The sequence below is a fragment of the Citrus clementina genome, unplaced genomic scaffold (assembly GCF_000493195.1).
Source record: "Citrus clementina cultivar Clemenules unplaced genomic scaffold, Citrus_clementina_v1.0 scaffold_1, whole genome shotgun sequence".
In the NCBI taxonomy this organism is placed as follows: Eukaryota; Viridiplantae; Streptophyta; class Magnoliopsida; order Sapindales; family Rutaceae; genus Citrus; species Citrus x clementina.
Window position 1 is genome coordinate 22,614,680 of NW_006263303.1, and position 18,185 is coordinate 22,632,864.

Genomic DNA, 18,185 nt, shown 5'->3' on the forward strand with positions numbered 1-18,185 from the left:
CGGTCCGGGTCCAGGCCAGGTTTTAATCCGGGTACCCAAATTTTATATTTTTTAATATTATATGTGTATATATTTTATACTTTTTGGTAATTTTATAAGTTTTAAATTTATTTCAATAAAATTTGACATGAAAATATAAACTTTAAGTGTTTAAAACTTTATATATGTATAATAAATGAGTCAAATAAATATAAATATTTAAAATAATATATATTTTATAATTTTTTTTAATAAAATCCGGGTTTCGAGTTTATTAAGTGATGCCCAAGACCGACCCGGCTTCATACCCGGGCCGGGTAATACCCGACCCACAACGCCCGGGTACGGACCAGGCGGGTATTTTTGCCACCTCTACTGGCAGCCAACTTTGACAGCACATTAAAACCTCTAATATGCCTCAATGAAGTCTATTATGGTGTGGGCTCACAACTCAACCACTACTGCTAAAAGCTGATTCGAAAGTAACAGTTGTAATTGGAATTGCCAAAATATCTTTAGCAATTCAAGCCAATATAGGATACCTATGTGTATTTGTTTTCCACCAACTCAAAATATTAATCTCACACACACTTGCACAAGAATTTTATAAAATCAACAAAAGCATCAAAGTTGTCTTCAACTATAGGCCATTACTTCTGTTACACAAAATGACAAAATCTTGATTTACTTGTGAGTTGTGGCAGTGAGAGAAATTAATAATATAAAAAATTAAACATATAAATTGAGAGAATTGAGAATTACTATTGGGTGATGATTGTGAATGGCTATGCAACTATGGCAACGTAGTGTATATAAATGGTGGCAAGCAAATGGATGTGGCGTGATGTGGGTGATGATCGTGAATGGCTATAGCTACAGTGGAGACTTAAGGCGGGCACGAATGGTGAAAATTAGAAATTAGGTATTAACTATTGTGTTTACAATTATGCGTTAGCCTTTGTTTTATTAGATTTAAGTTTAAAATATTTAATGAATATTATAAATAAAACAAAATTTTGGGCTAGCAGGATCTATCCAGGCTTTTCAATGCCCTAAATGAAAATTTAAGACTACAATTAGTTAATTAGGTCCAAAAGCTCAATAATATAAATATTTTGATATTTTTTATTTGTACTAATATTTAATATTTTATAATTTATTTAGTAGCAATTTTAAAAATAAAAATAAAATTAAAAATTAAAATACAAAAATCGAGTGGGGATGGGGATTCCACCTCATCCTCATTTCCTCGAATAAGAAACTAGATAAAAAATTATCTTCGTCTCTTCTTTGAAAAAGAAATTGAGTATCAAATTATTCTCATACCCTCTCTGAATAAAGAAAATCTCTAAGGGTTCTTATCCCCGTGGGGATTCCTTCCATTCCTACAAAAAACCTCCGCAGCTAACGCTATCGGCACCTTTAAGTAGATCAAACTAATATAAATAAAATGGTAATAGTGGTGTAGCTTTACGATCACTTTCCCAGATGGAAAATGATGCTCTCACAAAGTTGCGCACAAAGGTTTGCACAAAACGGTGCGTTTTGTGCAAGCTTTAAAAGTCTCTTCGTACGTGCACCAAACAACACACATGCACGCCAATTCACAGCATCATTTTCCCACTCGCGTTTCGCTTCTTTCATAGCACTGGAAACGACACAAATCCCACCAGCAACAAAAATCCAGCAGTTTATCCCGTCTCCATGTACTGTCAGTCTAAGCTCCGTTCTCCCTCACTCTCTCGGCTCTGTGCTCCCTCATTCTCGCTGGATCTGTTTTGCCACACTCTCTTGGCTCTGATCACCCTCATTCTCGATGGCTCTATTCTCTCTCTCTCTCAGTTCCGATCTCCCTCAATCTCTCGATCTCAACTACATCACCCTCTCTCCCCCAACACAACCGAATTAATGGAGCTTATTAAGGTTAGTGTTCAGTTTATTGCTTTAATTTGTAATTAATTGAAGATTAATTATTTTGCCCCATTTCGGCCACTTGGATTTTGAATGGTTATGGTTATTGTTGAGGTTATAGTGATTTTGGGTTGTATAGATATTAGCTTTGGATTTTGAACGAATTGATTTATTTTCCGTATTTCGGCTATTGGTTATTGTTATTTGGGAATTCATTTTGATCATTCAGGTTTTGCTTAAGAAATTTTACTAATTGTTGTGGCTATTAGTTCTCGGGCAAGTATTGTTACTAACTGTTGTGGTTATTAGTTCTCGAGCAAGTATTGTTACTAACTGTTGTGGTTGTTAGTTCTCAATCAAGTATTGTTACTAATTGCTCTATCCAATTGTTTTTTCCACCTTCAGTTGCTTAATGCCTACTAAATGTTGTGGTTGTTTTTTTCTTTTGGAATTGATTAGTAGCTTGTGTGTCCTTTTTTTTCCCTGTTCAGTTGCTTAAGGCTCACATACAATTATGGCTTTTTTTCCCCTTCGTTTATTCTATATCATCCAAATAGGAACAGAAACGTGTTAGACATCAAAATCCAGATTACACAGCAAATTGGAGACATGATGTCATGCAGTAAAGTAGGCATTACCTTATACTCCACAAATTTCTCAACATGCTGCCTTTCTTCTTCTCTGGAATCCTTGAAAAATCTATAAGTAATTTACCAATGAATTACTGTGTACAATTTGATTGACAAACATTATTAGAGATATATTAAGTTTGCAAGAAATAGTCGGCAAAAACCTTGAGAGCAACATTTTCTCTGATAAAGTAGGCATACATGACATGATTAGATGTAAGAAACATTATATTCCAAACGGATCCTGAGAACAGACATTTAGTAAGGAGCATGTGCAGAATTACTATAGAAAAATACAGTTCTGTCCAATTGTTTTTTCCACTTTCAGTTGCTTAATGCATACTAAATGTTATGGCTGCTTTTTCCTTTGGAATTGATTAGTAGCTGGTGTGTCCTATTTTTTTTCCCTGTCCAGTTGCCTAAGGCTCACTAACTGTTATGACTTTTTTTTTCCCTTTTTCAGTTGCTTAAATTGGTTGGATATTTCTATCACAATGTCCTCTAGCATGAGTGAAGTTCCAAATCCACATATAAAAACTTGTGAAAAGTGCTGCAATGATAAAATCTTACAAACTTCGCGCACAAGAGAGAATCCGAATCATAAGTTTTATAATTGCAAAGGATGTGGGGCACAACGATTGGAAGAACAGTGAATCTAATGAGTTTCGAGGGGTGGAAGATCGAAATATGAGCAAGAATAAAATTGATCTCTTACTATGAGAAGTGCACAAGGTAGGACATCAAATGGAATGCTTGTCTCTTCAATTTGAATTGCTTGAAAGAGAATTTCAACGAAGTTCGCAACCAATTGTTATTGTAAAATATGTCCCACAAATAATTATATCTATTTTAATATGTATTGTATTTAAATTGTATATTTAACTAATGTATTAACTTCTCTTATTTGCAATGAAAATTACATTTATGGTTGAACATATTACTTTCTGTTATTTGCAACTTTAATTTGAAAATTAAGTTTATGAAAATTAAGGTACTTCTAACATTAATTATAAATTTACTTAAAATTTCATTGAACACCGAGTAATACAATTAAAAAAACACACACACACACACACAACTATGCTCAGTCAAACATATAATTCTCCATAATTAAAATACAAGTATAATAGCAAACATATGATTCTCCATAATTAAAACACAAGTATAGTAGCAAACATATGATTCTCCATAATTAAAACACAAGTATAATGTTATTTTCCAAAATTACGTTGAAACTCCGAATTAACTCCATATTCATTAGCTTGCTGAAAGAGTAACTGCTGAAAATGTCCATGCTGCAGGAGTTGTGGGTGCTGTTATAAAAAATCAAACATTATGTTATAATAAGAAATACAATAGATAAAATAAATGATATATATATATATATATATATATATATGGTGAAAAACTTACATTATAGTAGTCTGCAGTTCCATAAGGGTATATATTCGTATCAATATCACTTCCTCCAATGTTTTGAAGTGTCTACATAAGTTCCACAATATATTTCAAAATATGTAAGGATTAAGCTATGAAAATTAAGAAAATGGATAAGAATCCGGCCTCACTTACCGCTGCAATATTGCTTCCTTGTGGAATTACAGCAGACACTTGAGAAGATAATATATTGTCTGCATGTCCATCCTACAGAGTCAACAAAAAAAATCATTTAAGCACCATTTATGTAATAAATTTATTTTAATTAATTAATGGTAAAACTAACCTCTGCATCCGAACGTATTGAATTCTTTTTAGGTTTGGTAGACCTTGTTGACTTTTTTCTTTGACAAGGTGGACGACCTTTCCGACGCCTCACTTCTGAATCACGTACTCTCTCAGTTGCATTCGTTGAAATTCCCATGCTGTTACTACAACTTCCTTGACCCGAAATTCCCGCGCTTTTACCTCCGCATTGAATTGGCTTTGGTAGATCTTTCCGTACATCCTTAATCCAATTCAAAACAAGACTAGAACTCTCAACATTTGTTGCAGCCATATTTGCAACTTCCGCAAAACTAACACACATTTTCTCATACTGCTTTTGCTCATTTGTGCAACTGTGCAACTCATGACTCGTTCTGACCCTACTATGGCATCTCCACACATCTTTTCTCCATCTTCGTAGGATGTACTTTTCTGGAAGTACTTCCATGTCATTGTGTATCATGATTGTTATCGCATGTCTGCACAAAATTCCCCTAAATTGGAACATTGAACAACTACAACTAATCTCACTCTTATCTTTTTCAAAATGTATTTCAAAAAAAGTTCTTTTCTTAAACTCTCCGAGTTTAACATCTTCTCTGACTATATGTTCACAACCCATTGAATTGACGAATTCGCAATACATCTTTCAAGTTTACTCTTTCTGAAACTCCTGAAACTTTGAAATGGTATACACAAAATTCCCCTAAATTGGAACATTGAACAACTGCAACTAATCTCACTCTTATCTTTTTCAAAATGTATTTCAAAAAAAGTTATTTTCTTAAACTCTCCGAGTTTAACATCTTCTCTTACTATATGTTCACAACCCATTAAATTGACGAATTCGCAATACATCTTTCCAGTTTACTCTTTCTGAAACTCCTGAAACTTTGAAATGGTATACACATCTCGAACTTGCTTCTCCATCTCGTAAGATGTTACACATGACATTTGTTGTGAAAGAAACCTGGCACCTTCTTCGAATTCTTTTTTAACTTTACTCTTTAATTCATTACTGTACTGCTCTACAAACTGCTTCAATGTGGTTTTTGAGTTAACATAACCATCGAAAAAATGCATTCATGCTCTCGCTCCGTTGAGTAGTTGACATTCCAGCCCAAAAATTATCGTTCAGGTAACATGGTACCCAATGATGTTTCTCATTATACAAGCCCTATAGCCAATCATTACCATCCAAATCATATTCTACAATCATGCGGTCCCAGATTTCCTCGAACTTTGCAGGGCTTTGTGAATCATAAACAACACAATCCAATATATCGCTAATGTCACAATATTGCTTATAGCCCCCTAACTTATCTGGAATCTTCTTAAGTATATGCCACAAACACCACCGATGTCAAGTATTAGGAAAGACATCCGCAATTGCAATTTTCATGGCCTTGTCTTGGTCTGTAATATTTCCAATGAGAGCGGAATTGGACATGCATGATAGCCATGTTCAAAATAACCAAGTGAACGTCTCAAACTCTTTGTATGCTTCCCTATTCATTGGCTCAGCCCAAAATACATGTTTCAATCGACCATCATCATCCACTTGCATACTAAAAAACAAAAAACCTATTGCCTTCTGACTGCACTCTCATAAAATAGTTTTGAATAGTAGCAACATCTCCATCCCCAAGCCGTAGTCGTCTTTCTTTCTGGATATGGTTTCTACAATCTCTTTCTATGAATGTCACATTTGCATGGCCACCAGTCTTAATAACAAATGATTGATAATTTTGGGACAATCTAATCTTTGCTCTATCATTTACATCAAGCTTATTTTTTGCATATGAACTAAGGCTGCGATTGTATTGGAAAAATTTAGACTTGGTTGGAGTCAACAATGTATGGTTGTGTTCAAGATTTAAAACTCAAATCCTCCATTTTTCGTCTTCCTCTAATCCTTCTCCCAATTTAGTATTGCAACCTTTTTTTTGCATTAAGTTGGGGCCTTAGCATATTACTAGATTTGCTTCTTGTTGCACCACTTCGCCCACAAACATAACTCACATGTCGTATCATCCCATCAAGTCCCTTACTACTACTTCTCCGCATAACTGGGAAACCCTTTCTTTTACCATATTCTCTGTAATAACTATACATTTCAATCTCACTATGAATGAAATCCCAATCATTGGCTCATCATCATGTAAGTTGTCCTCCTCAATTTGCTCAAGCTGTTCAACTACAGTGCTTTTCTCCATATTCTTTATTCGTACAAAATGAATATATTTCATATTAATCAACCAATATATTTCACATTACTCATGATAAAAACAAAATTCAGGTAATCACAACCAAGACAATCAACATTAATCGGCAATTGCAATATATGCTTTATAAAATTTAAACAAAATAAATAAAGAACTAAACAAAACTTAATTGCTCAAAGGCTCACAAATTACGAAAAATATGACAAAAAAAAGGTTCCACATTAGGCTAGGTTAAGTAGCCGAAATGGAGTAAAATAATTAATCTTCAATTAATTACAAATTGAAGCAATAAATTGAACACTAACCTTAACAAGCTCCGATAATTCGGTTGTGTTGGGGGAGAGAAAGTGATGCAGCTGAGATCGAGAGATTGAGGGAGATCGGAACCGAGAGAGTGAGGGAGAATGGAGCCACCGAGAATGAGAGAAAACAGAGCTGAAAGAGTGAGGACGGTGTCGAGATAATGAGGGAGAACGAAGCCGTTGCTGTGTGGTTTTCGTTGCTCTATGGTTTTTGTTGCTGTGAAAGAAGGCAGACGCGAGTGACAAACGTTGCTGCCAATTGTTGCGTGCATGTGTGTTGTTTGGTGCACGTACAAAGAGGCTTTTAAAGCTTGCACAAAACGCACCGTTTTGTGCAAACCTTTGTGCGCAAATTTGTGACAATATCGTTACTGTTCCCAGATTGTCAACAATGTCGCCATCTCTGTCACGGGCGAGGGGGAAGACTGCATATTCTTTTATTTAATTTAAAATTTTTTATTTTTTATTTATTTAATTTTGTTAAAAGGCTATTTTTAAAAGTATGTAAACCAAGTGAGGACATTTTTGGTATTGTTTATTATGAAATTTGACTCTTAAAAATTTTGATTTCAAAAAGCTATTCGGAGCTACTTTTAAGAATCAATTAAAAAAAAACTAATTATTTGAGAATCAAATTGCTAAATAATTATTTTTGAAATTTATTTACCAAACATTATTAGGATGTAGACTTATTTGGCTGTCTAAAGCAATAGCAAAGATGCACTTTGTATCTTTTTCTTTCCATATATAATAAACTTTTTAATTTCAGGGAGTTTTACTATATAATCCTTTTAAAATATATATAAAAAATAAAAGTAAGTAATGTTTCTGTTTGAATTGTATTTTTGATAGCAAATTCTTTTAAACCAACCAAAAAAAATATTAACGGAAAGATAAAAAAGAGTTATGCCCAGTATTTAAAAAAAATGGTGCATAAGAATATTTTAAGGTATATTTTATGGGGAAAAAACATGATTTTTTACTTGTTTTCTCTGTTATTTAGCATTCATTCCAAATATATAAACTCATCACAGACAACATTTCTACTCGTTTCATCGAATTTGCACAAATTTGTTGTAAAAGCGAATGGAAATGTGACGTAAACAAAGCCTAAGACAAAATGAAATGATTTGTTCTTGAAGCATTAATGAAGAAAATGAGATGTCCTAGCAAATAGACACCAATCTTATCATGTACTAAATCCCAACTTTTGACATTTTCTTTCATGATTAGTGGCAAAGATCAACGTATTGAGTGATTAGGTAAGTGAATTACACGATTGGTGTGCTAGTTGCAAAGATTTCTTAAATTCTCATTATAGTTATCCAGTTCTTAATATATTTTTTTTCTTAAGTACTAAACGTATTAACATGTTAGTCTCTCATTTATAGAAAATATTCATTTTCTTAAGTCTCAAACACTCAGCTAGCAACTTTTGCTTTATTCAGATAAAAGCTAATAGCATTTGCTAATGGCAATTTTACTTTACCCTAGAAAGGAGAGAAATGAGAGATTTTGTACCTGAATATGAATAAGCCCGAAGTCCCAGAAAAGCCCACACAAAATTTGGCCCAACAAATTCAAATCAACACTATTTGGCAACAAAATTTTCATTAAGAAAAGTGTAAAAAGAAATCCACTAGAATCTCTATAAATTAATAGAGTTTGAACCATACAGTTTCTAACTTCTTACCATACCATTTCTAATGTTCAATAGCCTTCTTTTCACCAGTTTTCAAGGGTTAAGATACCCAAGTCTCTAGAGAATAAAATATTGATGAGGCTGTCTTGTTGCATTCGGTCTTCAAAATTACGGTGTATTCGCTAGAATTCTTGTCGAAGTTGTTGATTAAGCTTATCCAAAAGAGTGCCTTGCGCTCCCAAATTTTGAGTTGTTGTATCCTAGCTGCCATGTATTCTTCCTAATGCATTTCATCGAACATTTCTTTACTTCTATCAAACACCAAAAAATCCTTGAAATGTTCTTTGCTATTTGTCGCTGTAATCGGTCGATATGTTTAGTCATTCATTGAAATTAAATGTTAAGACGACAGATTAATTAAGCATCCAAGCCAATATAATTCTTGAATCAAATATTTGTCATGCCTTCACATCTTCACTCCACTTCATGAAGCAAAACTCAACTAGGCGCTAAATATGATTATCCACAAAAAATGATTTTTATAACGTTGTAAATTGATTTATAACACTGTAATTTCGTCCTGGATTTGAATTCCAAATTTCTAAAATTTAAGCGTAAATCTATTCAGCAATCATATGCACACATATAGTGCTTATTTGATGAGGGTTCCCTCACTTTATTAAAATATGGCAATGTTGTGAAATTCATTCACGCACTTTAATAAGTACGAGAACCTCTCACTAAAAATTATATATGTATAAAATTTTTCAATCTAAATTTAGAATTCAAGATGGATCTACGATGTCATAAATCAACTTTACAATGTTGTGAACTGATTTATGATACCGTAAATTCGATCCGAATTTTAATCCCAGATTCTAAGCCTAAATCCAATAATCACTATATATATTAAAATTTTAAAATATAAACTTCGCAATAAAGATGGACTAAACTCCATTAAAAAATTAAAATACAAACTTTGCAATAAAGATGAAGTGATTAGCAAAATTGATAAACACACAATGCATGGATTAATGGAGAATGAAGCAATGTAGGGTACTTTTCCAAATAGGCGAATCGTGATGAACACATTCATATCGCTACTGCTGCAACCCAATATCATAGAGACAATAATATATATCACAAAAATTATTCAAGAATCTCTGTTTAGTGTCATCGATAATATATATTTAATTTACCTTCAAATTGCGAACATCAGGTTTGGAACTATGCTTCCCCAACAAGATTGCATTAATATCGCCGATAAAATAAAGCCACATCCACTCTTTCTTACCTCAATCCAACCTTTAGACACGATGGTTGTAAGTTCTATAATTAACTTTGTCTTTTATAACTAGATGATGTACTAGCCACAATACTGCATCTCGAAAGTCACGACAGATCACCATTCAACTCTACCAAGTACTCTTAATTGACTGAACACAATGAAGTATAATTTCTATGAACAGGCAATCTTGTTGTTGTAGTAAGACCACAATCTATACGTAATAAACTGTTGTTTGGTATTGAGATTGGACAACTGTAATTTAAAAGTTATAACACTAAATTATTTGAAAGTTAAGTTGATTAGATTTTACACTTATACATGAAAAATTTATTATATCTTTTAATAATTTTGTTAAGATTATTGTTTAAAAATTTATTTACTATATACTATAACTTTTTTCCACAACGGTGTTTGGTAAACAATAACTGTTTTAGTTTAAAAGTTTAGTTGATTTAATTTTACACTTATATGACAAAAAATCTATTATATCGTTAATAATTTTATCAAAATTATTATTTAAAAATTATATTTATTACGTACTATTGACTTTTGTTTTATAGTTACAATTTTTTTTTTCACAATAATGATACTTTGAAAGATATAATACCTCAATATCAAATAGGCCACGAGTCCCCTTCAAAACAAATTGCTATTTCCTCGATTACTGCCGCCATAGGTACAAATATATGTTGCAAGAACTAAGCAATTGAGATCTAAAGGACTGGTGGTAGGGGTGGGCATAGGTCGGATTGGATCGGGTTGATATACAACCCAACCTGCATATATAACGGGTTGAAAAAGTTCAACCCAACCCAATCCATTACATATCTCAATTGGGTTGGGTTGGTTGGGTTAGGTTTTTGAAGAAAAATTTCTATTTTTATAATCTAATTTAATATTGAACAAAAATAAATGAATTAACTGAAAAAACTAAAAAAATACAAATATTAAAGTCCTTACAACAAATCCCACATTTCAAAGGTTTTACATTTATTTTTTTAATTTTTATATAAAATATCAAACTTTATATATATATATATATATATATATATATATATATATATATATATATATATATATATATATATATATAATTTTAACCCGCAAACAGTGCGGGTTGGGAATTTAACAACCCAACCCAACTCGTACATTTTATCAATTCAACTCAAACCGTAAAAAATCATACGGGTTGGATCGCTTTCACAAATTGGGCGGGTTGGTGCTCATCCCTAACTGGCGGATATAATCACTTACTTGATCACTCTCAAGTAAGGATATAACATTTCAATGACACATTTCCATGGGACACATACTGCTGCGGATCCTAACAAAGCACCAACCTCCGATTTTTCCAGTATTGAGTATGAAAGATCATTTGGGAGACGTGACCATGGCTTAATTTGCTGCGCTTCCTTATTTGATTTTGATATCCGAGAATTTTTTTTAAAATATAATTTTTGTTTTAATTTTTCCTCAAATTTCTCACGAATTTGATGTATTCTTGTATATCTTAATGTACGCTCTCGTTCAACGTATAAAGACTGCTGCACAATCTAACACTAAAATATGTTGAAACTTTAAATGTATTATTTTAGTTTTATTTAAACAATTAATTTATTTAAATTTTATTCAATTTTAAATTTAATTGGTAGAAAAATTATTTTTATATTAGATTTTTTTATTTCATTAGTTGGAGAGAACTAAAAATTTTTAATTCGAAAACTAATGCACAAAATGGTGGATTGCATATGGATTGAGTCAAATCCGCATCCGATCCGCAGACGTATGGATTGGATATGGATTGAGTAAAATCCAGATCCGATCCGCAGATGTATAGATTGGATTTAGATTGAATTTTATCAATTCGTGAATTGGATTGGATTGAAAAATTATAATCCGCAAAATCATGAATTGGATATGGATTGATGTCAAATCCGTAAAATTCGATCCGCGAACACCCCTAGTAGGTATCGTGGCCTCCTCTAACCTTAAAGCATCTGCTCCATTTCGATGTCATGGACACGACCTATACCCGGAAGCGTACTCTTGAATGTAACTTTTGAGTCATCGATTAAATATATGCAATTTGTCTTCAAGTTTCCAGTATTGTGATCGACAGCCACGGCTTTTGAACTCTGCTTCCCCAACAATATTGCATTATTGCTGATGCTTTTAACCTTGATCCAGTCTTTCTTACGCCAATCCAATCTGAAGACTTAAATGCGCCAAGTTCTGCAATCATGTCATCTTTTGGAAAAATGTTTTGTAAGAGAGACGGTACGCCTTGAGATTTGTAGCAGACCACCATTCAACTCTAAGAGGTATCCGCTTTGGGCTAAAGCCAGTGATTCGATAGGCAGTGCACTGATTCCGGCAGAAGGTCAGCATCTATACGAAAAAACAACCCATGAACATCAACAGCATAAATAGAATTCACCCTTATAAAATAGTCTCACTACGATGACCTGAAACTTGATGAAACTGTACGTTCGTCCATGTCTTGCCTCCTGGCCTGCAAAAGGCCAAATTGTGTGGCAAGAACTACGCAGATGGGATCCAAAAGCGCTGGTTGATGTTATCGCTCTCATGTTGGTGGTGGAGGTAACTCAACTCGGGCTCTAGTGAAGGGGTTTGAAAATCAAATGGAATTGTTAGCAACCAGCCGCTAGATGAACTAGAAATCCATCTTCCTTTTAATTCAGGAAGTAATATTTCATGGAGTTGATTTGGAGGTGAAAGACACTTCCTTATTCATTCTATCAGAATTTAAACCATTTTACCTTTTTGATCTTCTTCTTCTTCTAGATACTGCAGAATTTGATGTATTTTTTATATTTTAAAAATTTTGTATGGCTGTTATTAATTATTAATTCTTCATTTTATTCTCAAAATTATGTGAGATCAATATATCACCTCATCAGTTGATGATTCTCATTACCATTATTTAACTAATAACAACACCATCTGCCTTATTTCACTTTTTTAAAAAATAATTAGGTAAGAAGATCACAAATATATTTATGTGTGTAGTTTTTCAAAATGTGAACTAATAATTAGTTTTACCACATAAAAGACTAAAGAATAACCTACTTACATATTCGGTTTTTAAAATGTGTCAACAAATGAGTAAATAGACTTGTTTTACATAAACGATTTAAAGTCCTTAAATGAAAAATAATTTATATTTTTTGAAAATAAATTAAAGTAATAGGCAAAGCATACACACATTCATCATGATTCAAAAAATTTCTGAAGTTTATCATGATTTATTTGTTGTTATTTTCTGTTCTCACATTAAGTACATTTGGTATGCACAATGTATATAAAATTCAACTAGAAAACAAAAAAAAAAATGATACTTTCGTTCATTAAGCATAGACAGTTTCCTCGTGGAAAACAGTTTGAACATTTTTTTTCCGAAATAAAAAATTGATTTTTGTTTGTATTATTTATTATTATTATTATTATTTTGAAAGGTGGCTGATATTTTATTAAACTCAATAAAATCGACAATGAGAGATTACTGACAGGCATGACACATCTGCAAATATAAGTGGTATTTCAGTCATTCTATGGTTGCTTCTGTTTGCTTGGTGGGATAATAACATCGAGGTTCCTAATGTTTTACGATTTCTCTCAATAAGCAAATTTCTGTCTATTTGTATCAAACAAGTCTCTGACGGAGACCGGCGACGAAATGACTTAAATATCCTTCGGTCTAAAGGTTGCAAATCCCGAACAATCAATTGTCGAAATTCAGCATACCAGCCGGTAATTTTATCATTTGGAAAGAGATTAGGACCTATTTCAAACAAAAAGACAAACTATGCCCTTGCTTGAGAAAGTTTACAAAATTGGGGATTCAATAGTTATTACGTTTCTTATTTTGCAGTTGAGGGAGACCGCTTCCCAGACTCTGAGAAACTGAGACGAGCAATCTCGTCATCGCCACCTCCTTTTCCGGACACCGGTAAAAACTATTTTCAATTTATTTAATTATTATTATTAGCTTTTGGTTTATATTTCGATCTATATTACGGCGGATTCGAATTTGTTATTAACTTTTGTTGTATATAAAGTTGCTGATTGAAGCTTATTATTGTGAAGGATTAAATTATGTCTTCTGCTCAAGATCCATTCTATATCGTTAAAGAAGAGATTCAAGATTCTGTATGTTAACTTTTTTTCTTTCTTTTCTTTTTTGAATTGTTTGATTTCATAGATTTTTATTAAATCAAGAGTTAGGATTGGATCTCCCACGATTTCAGTAATTTTTTCTTTTTAAGGAATTTGATTTTTCTTGTTTAATAGCGAAATTGAATTGTTAAACTGTCATGTATATTATTTGGTGATTAATTAATTAATTGATTTTTTTAATTAGATTAATAAGTTGCAATCTACTTTCCATCAATGGGAAAATAGTGCTTCTGATCCCGGGGAGCAAGTACATTTGAAGAAGGAACTACTCGCCGGTTGTGAGAGCATTGAGTGGCAGGTACCCAGAATTATCAAAAAAATTTCTTGTATTCATTTCTAATTTTAGATATTTATAGCGTAATTCAATGTGACGTGACAAATGTTTGAAAACTTGGCTTGAACTTGTTGGCTTGAGATTATCTAAGGTATAAAATTCTGGCTCAAGCTTGGTTTAGAAAGGGTTTAGTATGTAGTTCAATTGTGGCTTGAATGAGCTTAATAAGATATGGAGCCTGTTCAAGATTGAACTGTATTGTTATGTTTCCTATTGCAATGTGTATGACATGTAAATTACTTTTAGTGCAACAAGTCTAGTTGATGAGAATTTTGCTTGAGGCCAGGCTTAAACAGTGCCACAAAAGTTTGATTTGGAAGCATGGCAAGCTCAGTTATAGTTGGTGCACATATTTTCTGCTTTAACTTATGTACTCTCATTAAACATCTTAGAGGTGGAATTTCAGTGATAATTGAGTACTTGTATTCTTAGCAAAGACAATTGGCGTGAAGTTTTGGCACAACTGTATGTATTGAATTAAACTTCTTGATTCCAATCTGCAATTTCTGAGACCCTTCTTTCTTGATAGGAAGGTAGATGAATTGGACAAAGCAATTGGTGTGGCAAGCAGAGATCCTTCTTGGTATGGTATTGATGACATTGAACTTGAAAAACGAAGGAGATGGACCAGCACTGCTCGTACTCAGGTATCATCTAAATTAATGTACTTGACAAAAGGTTTCTGAGGGGAGTGAAAATGTGTTCAATAGTTTTTGATCGCTGAGATGGCATAATGAACCTTGTTTGCTACCTGCGGTTACTGTCAATTCTAATATAAACTTTAAACAGTCTACCACATGGTGATTCCTGCAATTGAATTTTTCCAGTTATGGAATCCTAAAGGATTTCTGTACTTTATTAGGTCAGCAGCATGAAGAAAGCTGTATTATCTGGGGGTGCGAATGGTGTTGGGACTATGAGTGCAAGTGGAATGCGTCGGGAATTAATGAGGCTTCCAAATTCTCATCAGGCTAAATCAAACCAGTACGCTGCGGCCCAAGATAATGATGATTTTATCCAGTCAGAATCTGATAGACAATTGCTTCTTGTAAAGTATGGTCTCCTTCTATCTCTTCCCTTGAGTTGTTTGTTATTGTTCTTGTCTGTCTTGCTGCAATGGTGCCTCAATTGATATCTGCATGCATATTCATTCACTCTAGTGCTGTGTTTGATTTGTTACTGATTGCCTACCATTTGTTGGTTGTAGGCAACAGGATGAGGAGTTGGATGAACTTAGTGCAAGCGTGCAGAGAATTGGAGGTGTTGGGCTTACCATACATGATGAACTCGTAGCACAGGTTAGTATCTACGGATAGATATTCCTTGTAATGTCTCTATAAATCTCTGGTAGAATGTCAGAAAAGTATTAGTCTCTGCTCTGGTGTGCTCTCTTTAAGCCTCATGGTACATGATTTGCTCTCAGACAATGACAAACATTACCTATGTATAATCTGTTTTTCTCTGACTTTACATCAGGATTAGTGCTGCTGATTTTAATGCTAATATGTAAATCATTGGGTGTTTTAGGAGAAGATTATAGATGAACTTGGTACGGAAATGGACAGCACATCTAATCGTCTTGATTTTGTTCAGGTGATTTCCTTCCTGTGATTTCTGATTTATTTCTGAAAGGATATAAATTCAGAACTTGGTATCTAAGTTCATACGATATTTAATCTGAATTAAACTTCAGTTAAATAACATAACGAAATGGCATAATACTGACCTGGTGTTAATGTTGCCTCATTTTTTCTTGCAGAAAAAAGTGGCTATGGTCATGAAGAAGGCCAGCGCCAAGGGTCAAATTATGATGATATTATTTTTGATTGCTCTGTTTATCGTTCTATTTGTTCTGGTCTTCCTTACTTAGGCTGGAGACGAAACCAGCCTATGATGTTCATACATAGACGGGCTTTTGGTTGTCGAAATAATTTCAAATGTTTGATAGGGAGGCTACCAGACATTGATTGGTTGAACTGGATATGCTCAAGTAAAGAAAATCTATGTGCTTGGAAGGGATTTTAAACAAAGTTAACTAGAATTGGATATTGAGAAATTTTGAATTTAAATACATTGTAAGAGCTTTACATGATTCTTCTTTGTTTGTTCTTCGTATGCATGTAATGTTTGTATCAATGATAGTAGTAAGTTTTGTTAAATACAGCATCGGTACTCGTACTCTTAAGCTGCATTGAGGGGCTTAATTGCAACATTTATTGTATTCTGTTTCAGTTTTTCGGACATGCTACAGAATCAACTCGCACATTTTGTTTGCATAATGGCTTGTGCGGACTAAATTGTTCCATGATGATACAATTGAAAACATAATGCTGACTTGCAGCAAGTTAATGGTTGAAAATTGTTTGATAAAACATTTGAATCACATGAAGGCAAAAACGCCAGGACTCATAAAAAGCGAACATAGTTTCCTAACTCCAGTTATTCCATTTGGTTTTCTGTAGTATTTCACACGTTTCGCTCAAGGAATTTTGGGAAATCTTCACAAACCAAGCGAGCAGTTAGATTCCAATCTTGGAACATTGTTACCCAAAAGTTGTCACGTAGAAAGGTTCTAAAATATAGAAGAGAAGAGAAGAGAATGGCGAAAGTTTGTCACAATTTATTCTTCGTAAACCTTCTGCTGTTGATTCTTCACAACAAAGAAATTCACTTATTTCTCAAGACATGAAAGTATAATTCTTTAACTGAACCATAAGTTTCAGAAAAGGAGATAGGGAAATAACAGAAGCAACAAGAACCAAAAGGTTTACAAATTCCTTCTCCATGCTCACCCCAAAAATTCACTTTCATATCTGCAGAATCGATTAAACAAAAAAAAAATCTGGGAATTTCGCAAAGATGATTTATCTTCTGTTTAAAATTGTATTTACGGAAATGGCTTTGATTCTGACACTTCTGTTCAGAAACCCTCTGAGGAAATTCGTGATCATGGGGTTGGACAGATTGAAGCGAGGGAGAGGGCCATTGGTGGCCAAGAGCGTTGGAGCAACTGTACTAGTTGTCTTATGCTCAGCTGTATACAGCGCTATGGAAATCCAGAGACGTGCAAGAGAAGGCGGAGCGATCAATCCGACGGAGGAGGTTCTCATGGCGAATCTTCTTCTTCAAGCATCTCTCATGGGTAAGTCATGTTCTATGGATGGGTAAATATGTTGTTTTTAAACGAATAAATTGATTTGTGAAGCCGTGTTACGTTCTGTTATCAATGCTGTTTCCTAATCATTTGGAGCGCTCCATGAAATGCCTAAGATTACGTTTATTTTCCGAAGTAACTTCATTGTTACTGATTGTGCCATTACAATGGGGCCGCAAAACTTACACTCGGTTGTGTATATTATGCAGGATTCTCCCTATTTCTTGCAATGATCACAGACAGATTGCATTACTATATCAAAGAGCTTCATCTCGTGAGACAGACATTGGAAGGATTAAAAAACTTAAACAAGCATTCGTGACCGAGAGATCAGGGCAACAGAGGAGTCAACTGAGTCCGAAGAGCCGAAATCTGAAACACAGAAGAAGGATTGACACGGCGGCTCAGCACTGAGATTATAAACCTTAAAAACCCAAGATTTATGTACAGTTTTAATACATAGAAAACTAAACCACAGTAATGCCATAAAAACCAATAACATAAAAAATACAAACAAGAATGTCCTGCAGGTACTGAATTCTGCATCTCAATGACATTCTTCTGTTTAGAGATTTAATATGATTATCCTCATTCTCTTTCCAGTCCACGACTAGTTAATCTAGGATAATGAAATATCTGCAGTAGCTGGTTCATAGTTGTTTTACAGATATTCAGGCGAAATTCACAGACCCAATTTGTTTTAAATTAAACAAAGAACTTACCTCTAAATTATGAAAAACAATATACCTAGTCATATTGACCCTGATTGTGGAATGCAACCGGCAATCCGAGTTGGTCAGTTGCAAATATCCTTTGAAAT

At 33.6% G+C, this 18,185-nt stretch overlaps 2 protein-coding genes across 2 annotated transcripts; both read left to right on the top strand.

Annotated features, from left to right (window-relative positions):
* The first annotated feature begins 13,267 nt into the window (after positions 1-13,267).
* On the top strand, positions 13,268-16,370 carry LOC18054606 (syntaxin-61). Its single transcript, XM_006452347.2, has 9 exons — positions 13,268-13,451; positions 13,573-13,650; positions 13,788-13,850; positions 14,062-14,175; positions 14,745-14,858; positions 15,074-15,264; positions 15,419-15,509; positions 15,739-15,804; positions 15,971-16,370. Exons 3-9 carry the CDS (start codon positions 13,797-13,799, stop codon positions 16,079-16,081), a joined length of 741 nt encoding a protein of 246 aa, XP_006452410.1. The 5' UTR covers positions 13,268-13,451; positions 13,573-13,650; positions 13,788-13,796; the 3' UTR covers positions 16,082-16,370.
* A 700-nt stretch (positions 16,371-17,070) lies between these two features.
* Positions 17,071-17,726, top strand: LOC18054607. Its single transcript, XM_006452348.2, has 2 exons — positions 17,071-17,353; positions 17,575-17,726. The coding sequence occupies exons 1-2, from the start codon at positions 17,071-17,073 to the stop codon at positions 17,685-17,687; spliced, it is 396 nt and encodes a 131-aa protein (XP_006452411.1). The 3' UTR covers positions 17,688-17,726.
* Positions 17,727-18,185: the final 459 nt, after the last annotated feature.